This window comes from Phocoena phocoena, chromosome 15 (assembly GCF_963924675.1).
Source record: "Phocoena phocoena chromosome 15, mPhoPho1.1, whole genome shotgun sequence".
Classification (NCBI taxonomy): Eukaryota; Metazoa; Chordata; class Mammalia; order Artiodactyla; family Phocoenidae; genus Phocoena; species Phocoena phocoena.
In genome coordinates, this window is record NC_089233.1 from 17125379 (window position 1) to 17142700 (window position 17322).

Consider the following 17322-nt stretch of genomic DNA (forward strand, 5'->3'; position numbering starts at 1 on the left):
CCATCTAGTGACGTTTGAGTATTTCCTTTTCTTTCAATACAAAGCTCAGCCTCCCTGGATGAACCTGGGCTGCCTCCCCGGTGGTCTGCTCTTAGCCTTGGCTTCCTTTCCTCAACTCCCTGCCTCCCTACCTACCCCACTCTCCCTTCCCTCCCTTCTGACATTCTTTGGGATACTTTGTGCCATCGCTGTGCTAGACCCTGAGACTACAAGTGGAGAAGGAGATAAACTCCATCCTTCTTCTCTCTGAGTTTAAAATGTTTGTGGGGAGACCAATGATTAAACAGATTAAAAACCAATAGTAGTGCTACTCTGTTCTGAACCCTCCCTCTGTGCCAGGTCCTGGGTTTCTGACCTCACAACAACCAGTGGGACGGTGGTAGCTGTCCTACAGTCATTCCTACCACCACTGTCCTGCCCATGGCCACGTAGAAAACTCTGGATCACAGAGATTCAGAGCGGGTGAGCTGTCCATTCATCGTGGCTGGGCTCAGCCACGATCCCGCCTCACTGCAGGGCCCAAGGTCTCAGTTGTGCCTAAAGCATCCTCTTGTCCTCACGTGTTTCCTGCCAGGAAGCACGGGGGTTAGGGGGACGAAGGGTCACAGGCGTTGCTGTAACCGAGCGTTAGCCACTCACCAGACAGCTGCCAGGACCCTGCAGACCGTTTATTTTCATTGGCGAACCTGGTGGAGAGGGCTGCATTTGTGCAAGTAAGCAGATCTTTCCAGAACGGCCACACAGCACAGCAGAAAGACAGGTAGACCTGGGCTGGATCCCAGCTCTCTGAGAGGCGAGCGCGTCCTGTGACTTTCAAGATGCAGCTCCAGCATCGCTTCCTCCTGTGAAGCCTCTGCTGGTCCCGACACAAGTGAATCTCAACCCTGGCTGTACACTGTGATCACCAGGCAACTTGAAACTCCCCTGGTGACTTCAGGGGGCCTCCACATGGAGAACCACTGGCTAGACCAGAGGTTAAATCTACTATCTCCTGGAAGCCAAGTCCAGGCCACCACCTGCTGTACATAATCATCTATTAAACAATGTGCCCTGGTTTTCCCTGGTGGTGCAGTGGTTGAGAGTCCGCCTGCCGATGCAGGGGACACGGGTTCGTGCCCCAGTCTGGGAAGATCCCACATGCCGCGGAGCGGCTGGGCCCATGAGCCATGGCCGCTGAGCCTGCGCGTCCGGAGCCTGTGCTCTGCAACGGGAGAGGCCACAGCAGTGAGAGGCCCGCGTACCGCAAACAAACAAACAAACAAAAAAAAAACAAACAAAAAACCCCAATGAGCCCATTTGTTTGCATATTGTCTGTGGCTGCTTTTCAACTGCAAAAAAAAAAAAAAATCAGATTACAAAAAGTCTGTTTAATTTGAGGCTATTTATGTAAAACAAAATATTAATTCTGAAACCCTAAACTACTATCTGTGGTGATCTCCCTTCATGGAGGTTTAATTATAGGGGGACTTCTGCTCTGTCTATAGGGTTGGATTTTTTTTTTTTTTTTTTTTCCGGTACGCGGGCCTCTCACTCTTGTGGCCTCTCCTGTTGCGGAGCACAGGCTCCGGACATGCAGTCTCAGTGGCCATGGCTCATGGGCCCAGCCGCTCCGCGGCATGTGGGATTCTCCTGGACCGGGGCACGAACCCGTGTCCCCTGCATCGGCAGGCAGACTCTCAACCACTGCACCACCAGGGAAGCCCATAGGGTTGGATATTTTTAAACGAGCCTGTGCTATAAGGAAACTAACAAGGATGTTTCCACTAAAAATCAAAAAAACAACCAACCAAACAAACAAAAATACATCTTCCCTTATACTGAACCTCCCTTGCACCTTCCTACAGCGTCAGTTATCTATAGGATATCTGCCTTCCTATAGCATCTACACTCAGGCCTTTGTTCTGCCATCTGGGGCTCCCTAGGCCACAGAAGGTCCTTGTTAATAAGATCTGTGTTCAGAGTTTGTCTCCTAGGAAGCACAGGCCTATAGCCCCTGGTACAGACATTATCGTAGGCAATCCCGAAGTGTGTTATTTAATGCATGGGATTTTCTAACTCGTGTGCATGCTTGACTTCCTACTTGACTAGAAGCTCTTTGAGGGCAGAGACTATGAAGTAGACATTTCCACCCTCTACAGCATCTGGTACAAACTACACAGAGCAGGGCCTCAGGAAATCCCTGCTGAATGCGTAACACTGTTAGGAGACCCAAATTATCATCGCATGAGTATTTCCTTCCCGTCTACTGGGGACACTTCTGGCATTGCTTGCTTGTCAGCCACCGCCTGTCCCACGTCTCCTCTAACCCCAAGCTTCTGGACACAGCTATGCAGCTAGGAATAAGAGGTGATGGGAAGAGTCAGAAAACAGGGGTGGGGCATTTGCTTTGGAAAGAATTGAGACATCCTTGTGTGAGAGAAAAGAGGAGAGCAGTGGAAAGAAGAGGAGGGTGGGGAAGAGGGAAGACTCCATCCTGGGGGCACTGGAGAGAGTGTAGGGGGCACTGAAAGTGAGATGTGAGTTGAGAGAAGTTCTAGGACAGCTGCAAGGCAAGTAAAAGCAAAGCAAGGAATAGAGAGCCGATGTCAAGGTGCAGGGCCACAGATAAGGAATTGGGGGTGCTTTCGGTGTTCTTTAGGACATACAGTAATGGTTGGAATTGTTTCTACGTTGGAGGCCTAGGCTATGTTTGTCTAAAGGTGAGGTACATGTGGACCGGACCTCGTAGAGCTCTGGAATGTGTTTGGGTTACACATGGAGGAGTGCCATGTGGGACTATGGCCCTGCCCATTCTCTGGCTCAGTCATCGGTGGGATGGGGGTGAGGGTCTAGGTCTGGAGCTGTGTTGGAGAATCTGCAGCTGCTTTCACTCTGACCCTTCCTCTCCTCTGTGCTTGTCATCCCGTCCCCGGCCAGGCCAGTAGAGACAGCTCCCTCTGGAAGTGCAGTGATCTTGAGATGCCAGAGGAGAAATTCTCACAGTTGTTGGTGGGAAAGAGCGCTGTGGCAGAGGTCAGAAGACCAGGGCTTTGTTTCTATGTAGAAATGTCTTTAGGGAATGTTTTGATTTAGTTAAAGAAAGTGACGCAGCTAATAAAAGTCCTTTGCCCCCCAGTCAGGAAATAGGGGTAAGTTCAAAAAGAAGGTTTTAGATTTTATCCGCTATATTCTCATTATCTGGGGTTAATCACCACTAACACTTTGGTATATGTTCTGGCAAGTAATGTTTTATGCATATTCGTGTGTAATTTTTAAGCAAATCAAACTGTACACATTCTCGTGTCATATGCTATTTGCACGTGATTGAACATCTTTTTGTGAGAGCACGTAGGTTTGCATCCCTGTTCCGCCTCTAATTTATCAGCTGCATGGCACCTGATTGGTCACATCACCTTTCAATACCTCAGTTTCTTCATCAATAAAATGGAAAGATAACGATGCCCATCTCACAGGGCCGTGGGAAGGATCCCGTGGGACGATGGGCCACGTTGCTTCGCAAAATGTTCCCCAGAGGGGCGGGGCTGCACTTTTCCAGGTCCCGGGTCTCTGCCGGCTCAGCCTGCTTTTTCTTACACCGGCGTTTGGCTTCTTTTCTTTCCAGGATGGAGAAGGGGGATGGGCACGAGGAGGACTTTCGCTTGGATTGCCGCCACGAGAGATACCCTGCCCGTAAGTGGCCTCGCCTGCAGGAGCCAGTGCTGCAGATTCGTGAGCCGTCTGAGAAGAGAGGACCCTGGAGATGGGCCAGGCCAACCTCTCCTTGCCCCCCTGCATTCTCCCCCAGACACATACTGCAGATGGTGAAACTGAGGCTGGGGTCTTAGCAGAGCAAGTCCTCCGCACATGGCAGCCATGGCCCTTGCAATGGGGTCGGAATGCTAAGGGAGCAAGAGGGACACGGGGGTGCCTTAAAGACAGGCAGGCGAACCACAGCTCCATCCAGGCCAGGGTTAGCCATTGGCTGGAAGGGACAACGGCTCCGGGGCAGAGCTAGCCAAGTCAGGGAGGTGATAGCTCACAAGATCTGTCTGAGCAGTGGATACTTGTGGTAGCTCAGAATGCACTGACTTCATATGCCTCACTGTGGGGGTCAGAGTCTAGGGCTCCTATTCAGAAAGCAAATGTCTGGACCAGAAAGCAAAGGGGAGGTCAAAGGAGAGAAAGGCCTTGCTGTGCACAGAAAAGAAAGGAGCTGAGACTAAAGTGGCAGAATCTCATCCGAGCCTGCTGAATGCCCACCCCGTGCTCCCTGCCCACCCCACTCTGTACTAAGGGCTTTTTATACCTGATCTCATGTTCTTGCTGACCGCCAACCCTACAGCCCAGATTACTAAGCACACTTTGCAGAAATGAGGGCTCAGAGAGGTGGAGCAACTTGCCTAAGGTCACACAGCTTAGCTAGTCAGTAGCAGAGCCCTTAGAGCAGGTGCTGTCTGTGCCCTGCCTGTATCTCTCAGACCTTTTAGGAAGCTACGGTGCCTCCCAGCTGCCAGTATCTGCATCTCTGTGCCTGGGGGCTTGCCCTACCTCCACCCACAGAAGGCAGGAAGTGCCAGGGAAGCTGGCATATAGATACCCTGGTTCCCTCGCCCCTTGAGTGGTATCGCCCCAAGGTGTGTGATTTGCAGGATTAGCCAGGTTTACCAGGTCTAGCAGCTGCCTGGGTTGGCCGCCTTCCCTCCCTTGGACCACGTCACCCCCCTCTGTCAAGTTTCACTGCATCTTTGTAGTGTCACCCCTTTGCTCCAATTCCTATCTCAGGGTTTGCTTCTGGGGAATCTGAACTAAGACAGCAGAGATTTAAACTCAGATTTGTCTGCCCCCAACCCCTGGGATCCTAGTAACGGAGTGAGAAATGGCTCTGCTGAGAGGAGAAGATGGAGGCAGGTGAAGGAGTCTGGGAGGAGGCCTGGCTGGAGAGGAGGAGAGGGTCTGGTCTTCACACTGAGGGAAGAGGCTCCTGTAGGAGACACCAGCCCAGGAAGATGTCCAGAATGCTAACTGCCTACCCGAGGAACTGGGGTGGATGCTGGGCCCACAGACTGAGGCGTCATGGCAGGTGTCAGGGTGGGGGGCTTCCTGGAGGAAGGGGTCAGGAGCCAGGGCATGGAGGAGGCTGGGGAGCACCTGCCTCAGGGATAACAGAAGAGAGCAGGAATCCACCAGAGGGGTTCAGGAAGCACATGGTAGGGACACAGGCTGAGAGCCCTGGCATGTTCCAGAGGGCCACCGGCTCCCCTGCTTGGGCCGGAGCCCCCTGAGGCCCCTGCAGAGTGGGCAGGAAGCCCTGGGTGGAAAGGGGTCGTTGGGCTTGTCTTGGGGGCAGCTGGGGAGCTGGGAGGAGGAAAGGCCAGATCCCTGAGGGCTGAGGATGGAAGGAGTCCAGAGAGCAAATCTGGCCCTGAAAGCGAGCCCTGGGATGGAAAGTGAGGACAGCAGAAGCCCTGCACCCCCAACCCAGCCCCTCACCTCTGTCCTGGCATCCACCTCACCTCCCAAGCATCACATGCATTCCCCAGGTCAACAGCCTGCAGAGAATTCTACCTTTCGTGCCCTCGGCAAATACTGAGCTGTGCAGACCCTCTGTGCTGGCACTGGAGATGCAGCCGGGAGCCAGAGCAGGCAAAGCTCCTGCCTTGCGGGGTGGGAGTCCAGAGGGAGGGAGAATCAAGAAGGAAGTGAACTCAGAAACAAGCATGGTGATCTCAAGTGCAAGGAACGTGATGATAAAGAGGGATCGGGGGAGGCCTCTTTAGAGCCACCTCTTTGAGGGGCCGCTGGAGCTGGGGCCTAAGGAAATACAAGGAGTCAGTCAAACAAAGAGCCTTCCAGGCAGCGGGGGCTGCAGGTGCCAAGTCTCCACAGCAGCCAGCACTGGAGGCCACGTGGCCGGAGCAGGGAAGCGATGGGGGTTGGGGATTGGGATGCGGGAGGAGACGGGGCTGGGGTGCCCAGGAGGCAGGACCATGGGAAGGAGCTGGCTCTGCAGTGGGGGGGAGGGGCATTGTGAGCACGGAAGAGACTTGCCCAGATTATTTATCTGTATCTGTATCTATAGCTGTATCTATATCTGTGTCTACATCATTTTTACCTATATCCGCATCTATCCATCCCTCCTTCCATCCATCTGCAATGTGGAAAAAGGATGGGAGGGGAGGAAGAGTAGAGGCCAGCAGACCAGCTTAGATGCTGTCCCCTCATCTCCCGGAGTGACGGTGGCCTGACCTGTGTCAACAGAGATAAAAGTGGGAGGATACAAGAATTTTTTGCCGGATCTGAGTGCTTTGTGCTTCTGTGGAAGCAGATCCTGAGCTAAGGACCCAACAGCAAGCACCTTATTTGGGTGATCCCAGAAAATACAATAGGTGCTGGGGAGGCAGACTAAGCAGGGAAATGCCGGCAGGTGGAAGCCGTGCTCCAGGCTGGTTATCACTGTAGGCCCTGCTGGGTGACTTGGGGAGCCAGTGCAGAGCACACGGTCTGAGTTATTCCCCCCAGACATGACAGTAGCTCTCCTCAGGCGTTGTTCGAAGGCTGCTGGGGTAGGGTGGGGTGCATGAGTTCTCCTGGGGTGGGTGGAGAAAGCTCTGGCGCCGTAGGAGGTCAGCTGCCTGCTCCACTGGGAGGGAGGGCGCACCCACAGCATCAGCTTGTGTGACTTGAGGTGACGGATGGAGGCGGCCAGGAACCTAAGATACGCACAGAACTTTCAGGCCAGCAATCAAGGGCCAGATGTCACCCACTGATGGACCTGGAGAGGACGAGTTTGAGGGGCGTGTAGGGTTGAGAACAGAGATAGTTGAAGCTGGGGGACTTTTGAGACCGTCGAGGGAGATTGTGTGGGGTGGGGAGAGATGGAGAAGCCACGAGGTCCTAACACCCTGGGGCTCAAAGAGAAGCATGGAAGCCGGTGGGGAAGGGACTGTGGCTCCCACAGGTTTTCCAGGTCCCAGCCTCTCGGGGAAGAAAGGAACCTCAGAGTCCCCAGCACCTCTGCCATGTGTGCCTTTCATCAGGTAGCCGAGTTATGCGGATGGCTGTCTTTCCCGGGGGACCAGCGGAGGTGCTGGGGTCTCAGAGTCACAACAGTGAGGAAGAGGTAGACCCCATCTGCTGTCGGAGCTGACGGGGAGGCACCCGAATGTGGGCTGGGCACACCCCATCTGCCAGACCCCAGGCAGCGTTTGGGGATGCGGGGCCCAGCCACCTGTGGACTGGGTCCTCACATGGTTCATGGGCTGGAGAGCAGCCTGATCGTCTAGGGAAATGACACCGTCTCCAGAATGCGGCCTCTTAGCTGCTAGTGGGATTTTGGCCAAGAAAATGTTTTGGAAAGTCCTGGACAAGTTTTGCAATATTTCTCTACTGAGCAACTGCTCAGATCTGGTTGGTGTACTGACTTGCCAGCAGGACGCACGGGGGAGGAGGAGTGCCAGGGAGCCTGCATTATTAAGCACTTACTGTGTGCAGGGCCCACTCAGCACTTCACAGCCGTCTCATCTGACAGCTGGCACAGCCCTGGGAAGGAAGGTTGATTGTTGTTATTGTGTAGACTGAGAGGCTGAGGCTCTGAGACGCAGATTGACTTTGTTGAGATCTCTGGCCCCCCGGGGAAGTACAACTCAGCTTGGCGTGTAGATCTCTCCCATTATCCTGGAACCAGGCCGTTCCTGCTCTGGTCCCCAAACTCTCCACCTCATTTCTTCCCACTCTCCCCTCCCTCATTCTGCTCCAGCCACCCTGGCCTTTCTCTTTCTTGAGCATACAGAACTCATTCACTCCACAGGATCTCTGCACGTGCTCTTGTCTCCACCTGAAAAGCTCTCCCTCTAAATCTTTGCATGGCTGGCTTTGTCTCCTCTTTTTTTAAAAAAAAAAAAATTTATTTATTTATTTTTGGCTGTGTTGGATCTTTGTTGCTGCATGCGGGCTTTCTCTAGTTGTGGCGAGCAGGGGCTACTCTTCATGGCGGTGCGCGGGCTTCTCGTTGTGGTGGCTTCTCTTGTTGTGGAGCATGGGCTCTAGGCGCATGGGCTTCAGTAGTTGTGGCTCGCGGGCTCTAGAGTGCAGGCTCAGTAGTCATGGTGCACGGGCTTAGTTGTTCTGTGGCATGTGGGGTCTTCCCGGACCAGGACTCGAACCCGCGTCCCCTGCATTGGCAGGCAGATTCTTAACCACTGCGCCACCAGGGAAGTCCCTTGTCTCCTCTTTAAGCTTCTCCTCAGAGAAGCTCCCCTAACCTGCACCAGCTTCCCCAGTCGACCTCATATCACTGTGTTTTCTTTTCTTCATCGTATCTGTACCTCTCTGACATGATACTTACATACCTGGTTTTTGTTTTGTTGCCTTTCTCCGCTGGGTTCCATGAGATTAGGCACCCTGTCTTGTTTTGTTCACGCCTGTATCCTGAGAGCCTAAAACAGTGGGTGGCACACAGTAGGTGCTGAATTGCCTCTCTAAACTTCTCATTTTCTCCCACCATATCCCGCCCGAGAAGCTACTTTTACATAAACAGTTACATGAACTTTTGGTTATCTTAACTGTTCCAAAAGTTGCTATTTTTTCTTGGGCTGCTGTGATATAGATTCTGCCACATTTTTTTCTTTTTTCTTCCTGAGGAAAGAGTTTGCCTTTGAAACCTGCCTTTGGGGCTTTGCAATGCCACCAGCTAGCTCGGGGGCACATCAGATGTGACATTTGATGGAGGCAGTGCTGCCATATGGTCCAGGTGTCTGCATCTTCCTTTTAGGGACAGCTGGGGTTTGCGGCTGATTGCAGCTGTCCAGTTCAATGCCCGAGACAAGCTTTTGATTTTGCCAGGTGTGTGTGTGAGGCTGGGCTGAGTGAGAGGCTGTCACTCGCTGGGTATAGAGGTGGCTTCTGGGAGCTCCATCTAGACAAGTCTCTGCTGCCGCTGCCCTCGAAATAGCAGAGGGAATTTCAAGGAAGACTTTTCTGGGCTCAGAGCAACTTGGCATTTTTATTAGATCAAAATCAAATCCAATATAGTACTGCTTGAGTCTGCTTCCTTTATTAAAATGGAAACAGACAATATTTCTGAAATAAATATCAATGCCAACTTGCTGGGCACACAGACAGCCATGCAGCTTGGAGATACCTGAGACCCTGGCACTGGGGTAGAGAGAGCTGAGCCAGTATCAGCATCGGAATCCCCTGGAGGCCTCCCTGAAACACAGATTGCCCGGTCCCACCCCAGAGTTTCTGGCTGAGGAGATCAGGGTGGGGCCTGGGGTTCTGCATTTCCAGAGACTCTGCTTCTGCTGCTCCACAGACCACATTCTAACTGCACTTGTCCCTGGGCTGCTGCCAGGAGGGAGTCTGCATTTTGTCACCTGTTTGGGCTCTTCAGCAACTTCTGGATGGAAACTGCTGCTTCTAGGGCAGATTCTCTTCCCATCCATCTTCCTAAGACACAAAATCATGTCTTCTCCACCCCCTCCCAGCCCCAAACCTTCCTGTGAGAGCATCCCTGGTGGGTGTCAGGTCCTGTGCCAACCCTCCTGGACATTCCCCGGGAAGCCTTCTCCAGCCATCCCATTCGTGCTTCAGCTTTCTTTCAGTCACTCATCACTCTTGGAATCCTCCTTTGCTAACTCTCTCCCCACTGGGATGGAAATGTCACGAGGACCAGGACCTTGTCACCACATTTGTGTGGCAGCCCCTGTGCCTAGCACGGGCTTGGGCCTCAGTACCTTTCCAGTGAATGGTTGAGCTCACTTTGTCTCCATGGGGTGGTTTCTCTGAGGACTGTTTCCATTTTACAGGCGAAGTTCCTTGGATTCCGAGCAACGGTGTCATTTTTCTTGGCTTAGAAGTCTGGGCGACTCTAAGCTCAAAGCTGTGTCATTGTTCTTTATGCCCATTTTTGCCCAAGGCAGTGTTTCTGCAATCATCCCCGATCCTAAGAAACACTTGGGGCCAGTTGTTAAAATACAGATTTCCCTGGAGATTCCAATTCCTTGGTTTGGGGCAGGCCAGGAATTGGCTTCAGGTAAGTCTGATGATACAGCAGAAACTCCAGGTGCAGGATAAACCCTGTACCCCCAGGGGCCTGCCGGGCCATTTACACCTGGCACCCAGCGTCTTTGCAGCTGCAGCCTTGCACTCCTCACCCCTCCAGCCCCGTGTACTGGGCTTTCCAGCCTCACAGACCGTCTTGCTTTCCTCCAACCACCAACATCATTAGCTTTTTCACACCTCCTGAGAACCTCATCTACCTGCCAAGAACCTATTTCACACCCTGTTCCTTCTGCCTGAAATGACCTGCTCCCTGCCTCCCTTTGGCAAAAAACAAAAAAACAAACCCTACCAGTGGAATTGTGAGCTTCACAGTGCTTTCCAAGTCTAGCTCAGATTCTAGCAATAGTAACCAGTCCCCTCTCCAGCCCCTAGCGGGGGCTGCATTTCCTTTCTGCATTTCCCTTCTGCATTTCCCCTCTGCATTTCCCTTCCTTGGCGCTCGAGTAGATGAGGGAGAATTTTATAGTGGTTACAAGCCCAGCCTGTGGAGTGAGGCTGCCTAGGTTCAAATCCCAGCAGTAAGACCCTGGACAAGTCACTTAACCTGTCTGAGCCTGAGTTTCCTCATCCGTGTAACGGGCATAGTAATGGCACCTAACTCCCATTTCTGAGGATTAAATGAGCCAGTGAACACGAGGCACGGTGAATGGCTCCTGACACAGTGAGAGCTGGAGGCATGTTTGCTCTTGTCATCTCTTCCCCTCACTAGACTGTGAGCACCCAGAGGACAGGTCTGCATCTGACTCCTGTCTGCAGACCCAGCACCCAGATGGAGGCGGACACACAGTAGGTGCTCAACAAATGAGGAAATGAAGGAATCAATGGCTCTGGGGAGAGGTGGCAGGTTCAATGGACTCAGCCTGATCCCGAGTGTGGGAAAGAGATGGAGAGAATGTTATGGCCCAGTAAGGAGTCCCCAGCAGATGGACTTTAGTGAAGAGAGGGATGAGACCCCCATTCAATCTCCTAGGAGATAACCCATCCCCAAGGTAAACCAGAAAACCCAACCTTCCCCTCCACATTGATCCCACACAAATCCTTCCCAAATCCTCCATCGTATTCATTCAACAAATCTACGCTCTCAGCACTGTGTGTGGAATTGTGCTGGGTGCCAAGGACACAGCGATGAATAAAAGCAGAGCTAGCCTGTGTCCTCACGTTACATACAGCCTAGAAGAGGAAAACGGGAGGAAACAAGTAAACAGATATTACCAAATATGATGGAGTTTCTGAAGCGCCCTCAGCATGCAGATTTACAGAGCAGGGTTGACTTGGAGAGGCAGTCAGGGCGGCAATGGAAGAGGGATGATGGTGTCACTAGCTGGAAGGGTCTCCAAAGCCAGACATCTCAGTGCCAACCTTGATTCATCTCCCCATCTCTCCCCACATCCCAAGTCTTTCTAGAGATAAGAGTTCAAGGTTGGGCAGCCAGACAGTAGGCTCTGGATGGGCCCATGAGTCCTGGAGAGAGTTCTTCAGTACCTTGGACAGCTGGTGGAGAGGGTCCATCTGGCTCTTCTGTGATAGGCTGAGCTCCTCTGGGGTCAAGAACGTCAACAACAGCTGCCTGCCCACCCTCACTAATTCCCCTACTGGCTTTGGAGCACCTTGGACAAGTCACTTCGCCTGTGATCACCCCCATTTCTCTGCACATCTGTGATGCCGCTCTTGGTCTTGAAGGACCCTTCCAACCCACTGAATCCATTTTGGAACAGTGGATGTGATTTCACACAATTCAGCAGAGCTGAGAGCTGATCTCCCGGGATCTTGGTGCCTTGGAGAGAGTTTGAGACAGTGATTTCCCACTGAGGGATTGAGATGTTAGGGCTGGAAGAGGCTGAATGTTAAAAAACTGCATGTTTGATATTTGGACCAAAAATGGAAGATAAATCACATCTTCTGAGAACCTCCTATGGGCTGAATACTCTGCTAAGCCTGGGAGGTTCCAAGGGAATTTGAAGCACAGTACTTGCTGCCAACCCTCTGAATGAGACCTTGGATAGATCTCTTCCCACCTCTGGGCCTTGGCCACCTCATCTGTGAAGAGAGGTAGTTGAACCCAAACCCCCTCTATACTGGCATTTTTAAATTTTCACATCTCTCTGATGTCACATAATGAAAGGCTTCTAGCAGGGGGCCTGCAGGGTCTGCTGACTCCTTTGTAACTAACATCCATTTGCGGGCCCAGAGAGGTGAAGTTACTTGTCAAAAGTCACACACCTTTAAAAAAAAATAGGTTCACTCAGCTTTTCAGTGGTGGAGCCTGGATTTGAACCTTTTGACTATCAGACTCCAAGTACAGTTCCCTGCCCTGAGTCTGTACCCAAAGGAGGAGAGGCTAGCAAAGAGACTCTCAAATGTACAGAATCTCAGGGAAGGTGGACCGAGCACATGCCTCCAGCTCAGGGATCGCTCCTTCTCCTCCCGCATGGTTTCTTCATTTGTTATAAAAAGTCAGCTCAGGACATGCTCTGTGCCCAGCCAGGTGCTGGGGGCTGCGGGCTCCGGGATGAAGCAGACCCAGTCCCTGACGGCACTGAGTCCCCAGGTTAGCTGGGGAGACCCCGGAGTCATGGGACAAAGACGCCGGCCGGGAAGTAGTCAGAGGTCAGAAATGGCCTCCTGTGGGCTGAGTCGAGCCTGAGAGATGCTGTTTGGCCCACAGACGGTTTTAAATGCTTTAAAAGCCTTAGTTGTCATCATTTAAAAGCCAGGAGATTTGATTTCAAAATCCCAATTTTCAGTTTCTCTGATCATTTTGGGAGATCAGAGCCCACATTCCCCACGGCAACAGTTAACCAAAGCTGAGGAAAGGCTGCTTCTGGCCACTTCACCCAATTACGTCATTTGCTTGGGCCAGTAGGCATTTTGAGGTGGGATTCTCTGATTTATAGCATAAGGCTTTTTTTTTTTTTCCTGGCTGGTGACTGGCCCCAAAGTAAAGGAACCAGGAGAAGGGAAGTGAGTGAAGAGTCGTGGTGGGCTGGTGGGGTGTATGGTGAGGTCAGGGCTCCCCTCACTGTAAATGGCTCTGGGCCCCAAGCCCCTCCTGGGAGGCTAGAGAAGGGAGGAGGACCCCAGTCATCAGCGAACTGACCTGATTTTGACTCACAGAAGGATAAGGATCATGGCCCTTCTTTTTCCTTAAAATCACATGATCACTTTCTCTCTGTTCCAACAACCTCTCCAAGGTTCTGCCTATTGGCAACGGTAAGCAGCTACAATCATTTCTAAATACTCATTTAGAAAAACAATCAAGGCTTTCTGTGCACCAAATATTTGCTTTTAGATTAAAAAAAAAAATCCCATCACCTATATCTTGGCAGCAGGCACTTCCAAAGAATGCAACTGTTTCAGTGACTGGGGCCAAAACAAACGTTTTTCCTGAGGCCAAACGATTCCAGAATGTTTGGCAAATGTTTCCCACCCCTTTTTAAAATATAGTAAAATTAGCAAAGCACCAACATTAAAGAATATTAAAAATAGAAGAAACGCCAAAGGAATAAAAAATCACGTGGCACACTCCCCACCATTGGTACAACCATCCCCATCTTTGCCTGCTCCCTTCCAGCCTTTGTTATGGGGAAGAATCTCCCAATAGTCAGAGCTACTTTGGGGGTGGAGGAAGAGTGATGAGCTGTCTGTCCTTGGAGGAGTGCAAGCAGCCGCTTGGCTTCAGCAGGAATTCCCACCTCAAGGGGCTTGCTCTGAAGGATGTCTGACCCTAAAGGATGAGAAGTATATCTGAGCATCCTTTAGAGCTCGGAGGGGGAAGCAAACGAGCAAAGAACACATTTCTTTTAATGCTGAAGTTTCGAATCAGGAAGAAATTGATTCAACCCAGCAGGCCTGTAGCTGTGAATCCTAAGGCAGCTGCTTATGTTGGCTGAGTCTCAGTTTCCTCATCTGTAAAATGGGCTCAGGCTTGCGAGGACAGAACCTAGCAGGGTGTGTAGACTATAAGCACTCTGTCGCTGTTCGTTTTCCCCTTTGCCCTTTGAGCCAGTCCCACCCACCATGCCACGCAGTCTCTCCTCCCTGTGATCCCCTTTGTTCTTATCTTTCTGGCTCCATTGATTCACCATGGAATATTCTCCAGGGGTTGAGCCATTTCTCTGCTGGGCTGTCTAGTGCTGGGGGGGGGGGGGGAGGTTGCTGACAGAGCACCACTTGGAGTGGATGCTCCAAGAGAGGGAGACCCCTGAGGCTGGAGAGAGGATGTCCGGAGGGCTTCCTGTAGGAGGAGAAACTTGAGCTGGGCTTTGAGTGTTCAATTCAGCAGTAGGTACAAGGGCATTTTAGGCAGGTCCCAGCTTGGAGATGGAAATGGGTCTGGTGTGTTAGGAAGACATGAAGGAGGTGCTTGGGTGAAGGCAGGGGAGCGAGCTTCCGAGAATCAAGAACAGAAAAGTGAGCATGTTGGATCAGTCAAGCCTCCCAGCCCCTGTGCTTGCCCAGGCCGTCAAGAGCAGAGGGCCGTAGCGGGAGGCGGTAGAGTCTCTGCCCCATGTCTCGGCCCAGGGAGCTGCTCAGGGCCGGCTTTGGGACGTCCACGTACTTGCTCGCTGGCCTGAGGTCAAGTACAATTGGGGCCCAGGAGTCATCTACACTGTTCTCCTTCTAACCCTCCCACAGCTCCTCGAGCACGTGGGAGCCCACGGCGGAGCCCAGGGAAGCCTGACGGGGTGGGTGGCTGGGGGGCAGGTGAGGGTGTGGGTAGGTGAAGGGGGGGATGGAAAGTTGGTGGGTGGATGTCAGGGCAGGTGGGTGTGCAGGGTTGGTGGTGGGGCAGTGTGGGATTGTTGGATGGGTATGTTGGTGAGTTAAGGGGTAGAGACTTGATGAGTTAGTGGATGTGTTGGCAGCTTGGGAAGCAGATGAGTAACCGGATGAGTTGGAGAGTGGCTGGGTGGCCGGATGGGTGGATGTCTCAGGTTATGGGTAGATGTGTGTGTGGGAAGCCAGGCTGGTGGGAGTATTATGGGGTGCTGGGAGGCTGGATGAGGCAATGGTGGGCGTATGGTGTGTTGAGAGGTGGGAGATGCCTGAGTGGGTTCTAGGGCTGTGGCAGGCTCCTGGGGGGATCGTGTGTGAGTGATGGTGGATATCTTGGTGGGTTGGTGAGTGGATGGCAGCGGATACTGGCAGGTGGATGTCTAGGTGTTGGTGGACTGGTGGACAGAGAGGTGGGTGATGGGGGCGTGGCAGAGGTGGAGAGCTGGGTGGGCGGATGGTGATACGGTGAGTGGGACAGTGGGTAGAGAGCTGGGTGCAGCTTGATAGATGGGTGGGTGGGGAGCTGGTGGGGGTCGGTGGGCCGATGGGGTGGGGGTGGAGGAAGGCAGCCGTTGGCACTGACCACGCCGTCTCTCTGCAGGATACCAGCCACACATGGGAGATTCCTGGCCCCGGAGCTCTGCACAGGAGGTGCCAGAGCTGAACCGCCAGTGCTGGGTCCTGGGGCACTGGGTGTGACAGCGACCAGCCTGGCTCCAGACCTCGGGCCATCATCGGCACCAGCCCCCTGCTGCAAGACCACTGGTCTGGCGCCTTTGGAAACCTGGCCTGTGTGGGACACATGTGGCCTACCCTGCCCGCAGCTGCCTGGGTCTCAGGGTCCTGGAAACGGGGCCAGGGCAGCCAGAGGGACTCTGGGACAGCAACTCCTAACTCTCGCCACCGCCACATGCAGAGCCCTGCTGGGTGCAGCTGGGATGCCGGGAGAGACACAGACCTCGGCCACCGAAAACCTGGGACCCACGAGCCAGCCGGGAAGTTCAGGAGGTCCCCAGCTTGCGGAGCCCTGCGGGGGGCAGGGAATGGGTGGGGCTTCCTGAAGGAGGGGCAGTGGCACTGGCACCAGGGGCATCACACAGCAGGCACACAGCAAGGGCTCAATAAATGCTTGTTGAATCTGTTTCCTTGCCGTGTGTGGAGGCCAGTTGCTCTCTGGGCCGTGGCTGCCCCCTCCTGGCCCCCCCATCAGGTCCCTAAGGAACCTGAAGATGAGATGGCCCTGAGTGTGCTGGTCAGGGCCAGACATTGAAGCATGGGCGGGTGGGGCAAAGTGGGGAACCTGGAGCTGAGGCTAGGTCTGGGGGGTAGGGTCAGGATGGAGCCAGGCTGGCAGGCTGCCTTGGATTCCAGAGGGTGGGTGAGGTGGGGGCCGGGCAGGTGGGAGATTTGGGTGGACAAGAGACAGGCCCTCAAACCCAGGCGCTAAGCTACCCTGCCTCCCACAGGGACCCTTTACCCTGTGTCTAGAGCCACATTTACATGGAATCTTAAGGCTTAGGTGACTGGGGAAACATTCCTATTGTGAAGACGAGGGAACCTGCGATCACAGAGATGATGTAACTTGCCCAAGACCACAGAGCTAGCAAACGGCAGGTGAGGGTTTGAACCAGGACTCCTGACTCCAAGAGGCCTCATCCCTTCCCAGAAGGATTTCTAGAGCTTTCCCTCAAGTAGAGAATGTTTTTCATTCTTTCATAAAGCCGTCATCCAACCATCCATCATCCATTTTCCATCCATCCATCCACCTATCCAGCCAGCCAGCCAGCCACCCACCCATTCATCCATTATCCGCCCATCAGTGGTCTTTCTTCCTTGTATCAGACATCCATCCGTCATCCTTTCATGCATCACCCGTCCTCATTATTCAACCATCCATCCATCTGTGTATCCATCTATCCAATGATATAATTCATTGTGCCCCTACTATGTGCCGAACACTGTGGTAGGCGCTTGAGACAGGATACTGAACCATCCAGAGAGAGCGTGTGTCCTCACAGAGCTCACAGGTGGGCAGGACACATAACTAGACAGATGATTATATAGGACAGTGTGCGAAGTGCTCTGGGACCAGGCAGCCTGGATTCAGATCCCAGCTCCTCCACTTGAGACCTTGGGCAAGTTACCTGACCTCTCTGTGCCTCAACCCCATGGGCACATGGGGATCATCAGCACACCTACCTCTTAAAACTATTCTGAGGGTTAAAGGAGGGAATGTATGCGAAGCTTTTAGAACAGAGCCTGGCACACAAACACTCTGTCGGTGTTTGCTGTTACGTCAATGAGGGGAACTGAGGGGGGGACGCTGCAGGAGCCCAGAGGCAGCACCTGCTTGCTGGGGGGTGGGGGGAGGGGTGGTCAGGGGAGGCTCCTGTGGGAAAATGACGTTTAAGCTGAGACATGAAGTTGTCTAGATGTTGGGCAGGCAAAAATGTAGAGGGGAAGAAAGTTGGGAACATTATAGGAACTTTAAGATAGTCTAGATGG

The 17322-nt window shown here is 52.9% G+C and overlaps 1 protein-coding gene across 2 annotated transcripts in view; it reads left to right on the forward strand.

The window, feature by feature from the left end:
• Nucleotides 1–15959, forward strand: part of GSG1L (GSG1 like) — a 221502-nt gene extending 205543 nt beyond the window's left edge. Inside the window, exons 6-7 of one of the 2 annotated variants that reach the window (XM_065892928.1) lie at nt 3602–3669; nt 15419–15959. In XM_065892928.1, the coding sequence (XP_065749000.1) occupies nt 3602–3669; nt 15419–15516 (166 nt within the window). In that variant the 3' untranslated portion in view covers nt 15517–15959. The remainder of the gene's footprint in view (nt 1–3601; nt 3670–15418) is intronic. The other variant, XM_065892929.1, reaches the window with a different exon arrangement.
• The last annotated feature ends 1363 nt before the right edge of the window (nt 15960–17322 follow it).